Source organism: Entamoeba dispar, genomic scaffold, assembly GCF_000209125.1.
Source record: "Entamoeba dispar SAW760 scf_1105229463867 genomic scaffold, whole genome shotgun sequence".
Lineage (NCBI taxonomy): Eukaryota > Evosea > Mastigamoebida > Endamoebidae > Entamoeba > Entamoeba dispar.
In genome coordinates, this window is record NW_001855907.1 from 1 (window position 1) to 2,706 (window position 2,706).

Below are 2,706 nucleotides of genomic sequence, written 5' to 3' on the forward strand. Positions count from 1 at the left end.
TGTTTTTTATTATTGGATTACACTCTACTTTCTATGATTGAGTTCACTTTCATTTTAATATATCTTTTAGTTGTTTATTTTATTCTATGTGACTTTTTAATATTATTAATGTATTCTTTATCATTATTTACATTAATATTTACTACTTTTATTATATTTTCTATTTGTTCATTTCTTAATTTCTTATTTAATTTCTTATTTAACAAATTAATTCAAAACAATACAACACATCAATTAAAATTATATTTGTTTGATTTGTTGTGTTTTCTTCTCTTCTTGATTGATTATCATTTCTTGTTTTTTGATACTCAGTGTTTTGTTCTCTTCTTCTTCTATTTCCATAATTGTCTTTTTCATAGTTGTAGTTTTATTCATTTGTATTGTCCCAGATGATGATGTTCTCAGTATTTGTTGGTATTTATCATTAATATCATTGTTTTCTTCTTCTCCAGTTCCTTCTGGGATAAAAAATTTTCGATACTTTCTTGTTGTTTTGATATTATTTGTTTTTGTTCTTCATTTTCTCTTTGTGTATGGTCTAATTCTTTTCTTGTTATTTCTGCAATCTCATAGTTTTGAATCGCACTTTTTTGATATACAGAGATTTGATTTTCTTTATCTCTTATGTTCTTCTCTAGCAGCTCAGCACTCTTCTCCAGCTCATCAGCCCTCTTCTTCTCCAGCTCAGCCCTCTTCTCCAGCTCATCAGCCCTCTTCTTCTCCAGCTTAGCACTCTTCTCCAGTGCATCAGCCTTCTTCTTCTCCAGCTCAGCACCCTTAAGGAATTCGTCCTTCTCCTTCTTCAGCCTCTCATAGCTAGCTCGGAGGGTTCGGATGATTTCATCCTTACCTCCTAATTCTATGATCCTTCTACCATTTGCTTCATTTATTTTTCTTTGTAATGTATTATTTTCCTCTTTTAATTTAGAGTTTTCTTTTCTTATTTCATTACATGTATTCTGAATATTGTTCATTTGTGTTTTCATCTTTTCTATTTCTTCTTCAAACTCTTTCCTGACTGTTTCTCGTGCTTTTTGAATCATTTCATCTGAAATGGTTCGTTCTTCTTCCATCTTTTTTGTTTGAAGTTCTTTAATAGTTTCTTCTAATTCTTTAATTTTATTTTGAAGTGTGTTGATTTCTTCTTTGTTGCCTTCTTCTTCCATTTTCTCTTCTTTATCTTGTGTTTTCCCTTTATTTTCTTTTTCATTTATTATTCTTGCAGCTTTACATCTATCATTCATTTCTTTGATTGGATTTCTGTTTTTGATTTCTTCTTCAATTGTTTTAATATCTTCACTTTTCCAATCTTTTGTTTTATCTTTGAATTCTTCTTTGTTTTTCTCTAGTGTTTTTTTCTTCCTTATTGAATATACTTCTTGGAGAATATTATACCATTTCTTTTCTTTACCTTCGTACTTTTTAAGTAATTCTTCGTATTCTCCTTTTTCCCATTTTCTTGTTATTCTTTTAATTTTCTTTTGAATTTCTTTTGTTGTCAACCATTTAGGTTTCTTATTTGTATAATGTTTATTACCATTATACTTGCCTTGTTTTTTATTTGTTTTTCTTTGTGTTCTTCTTTTACTAAACCCTTTTTTCCTGTTATTTCTTTTATCATAATTATTATGCATTTTATTGCTATTGAAGTCCTTTCTTTTCTTTGAACTTGAATACCTGTGTCTTGTTTGTTTTTCTTTACAAGACCCTATGGTATTACTCAATAGCCATGGCAACAAAATTTGTTGTATATTCTGCATTGATAAAAGGATCTCAAATAAAATAAAGATATAAAATAAATAAAATAAAAGATATAAAGAAATAAAATAAAAAAAGAAAGATAAGAATAAGAATATAAAAATAAGAATAAAAAGAAATAAAGAATAAAAAAAGAATTATAAAACAAATATAAAGAATGATATATCAATCAATAAGAGAGAAAAGAATAATGTCAAAATGAATAAATAAGAAAAGAATAATAATATAAATGATAATCAATTATAATTTATTTCTACTTCAATTTATATTGTATTTCATTTATTGTATTTTTATTTCATTTATCATCATTTAAAACAATCTATTGGTATTCTTTCATTCCTCTTTATTTCTTCTTCACATCCACATTCATAAAAACATGATTTTCCAAATGATGTAATTGATGATGGAATATTAATAGATGTTAGTGATGTACAACCATAAAAACATCCGTTTCCTAATTTAGTAATTGATGATGGAATATTAATTGATTTTAATGATGAACATCCTGAAAAACAACCCCCTTCTATTTTACTAATTGATGGTGGTATATTAATTGATGTTAATGATAAACATCCTCTAAAACAAGCAATTCCTATTTTACTAACAGATGTTGGTATATTAATTGATGTTAATGACGAACAGTCATAAAAACAAAATTGTCCTATTTCAGTAATTGGTGATGATATAGTAATAGATGTCATTGTTGAACATCCGTAAAAACAATGTTTTCCTATTTCAATAATTGATGATGGTATATTAATTGATTTTAATGATTTACATTCATTAAAACACCAATCTCCTAATTTATTAATTGATGTTGGTATAATAATAGATGTTAATGATAAACATCCTCTAAAACAACTATTTCCTAATTTACTAATTGAAGATGGTATAATAATAGATGTTAAAGATGAACATCCTGAAAAACAACCTTCTCCTATTTCATTA

General features: G+C 26.2%; 1 protein-coding gene across 1 annotated transcript, besides 3 other annotated features; it reads right to left on the reverse strand.

Moving 5' to 3' along the window:
• Nucleotides 1–1,774: a repeat region.
• A 5-nt stretch (nt 1,775–1,779) lies between these two features.
• Nucleotides 1,780–1,913: a microsatellite.
• A 46-nt stretch (nt 1,914–1,959) lies between these two features.
• Nucleotides 1,960–2,054: a sequence feature (AT_rich).
• Nucleotides 2,055–2,063: 9 nt separating this feature from the next.
• Nucleotides 2,064–2,459, reverse strand: EDI_098930 (uncharacterized protein; the record flags this gene model as incomplete). The annotated part of the gene is made up of 1 exon (XM_001741666.1): nt 2,064–2,459. The coding sequence occupies one exon, from the start codon at nt 2,457–2,459 to the stop codon at nt 2,064–2,066; it is 396 nt and encodes a 131-aa protein (XP_001741718.1).
• Between the last annotated feature and the right edge of the window lie 247 nt (nt 2,460–2,706).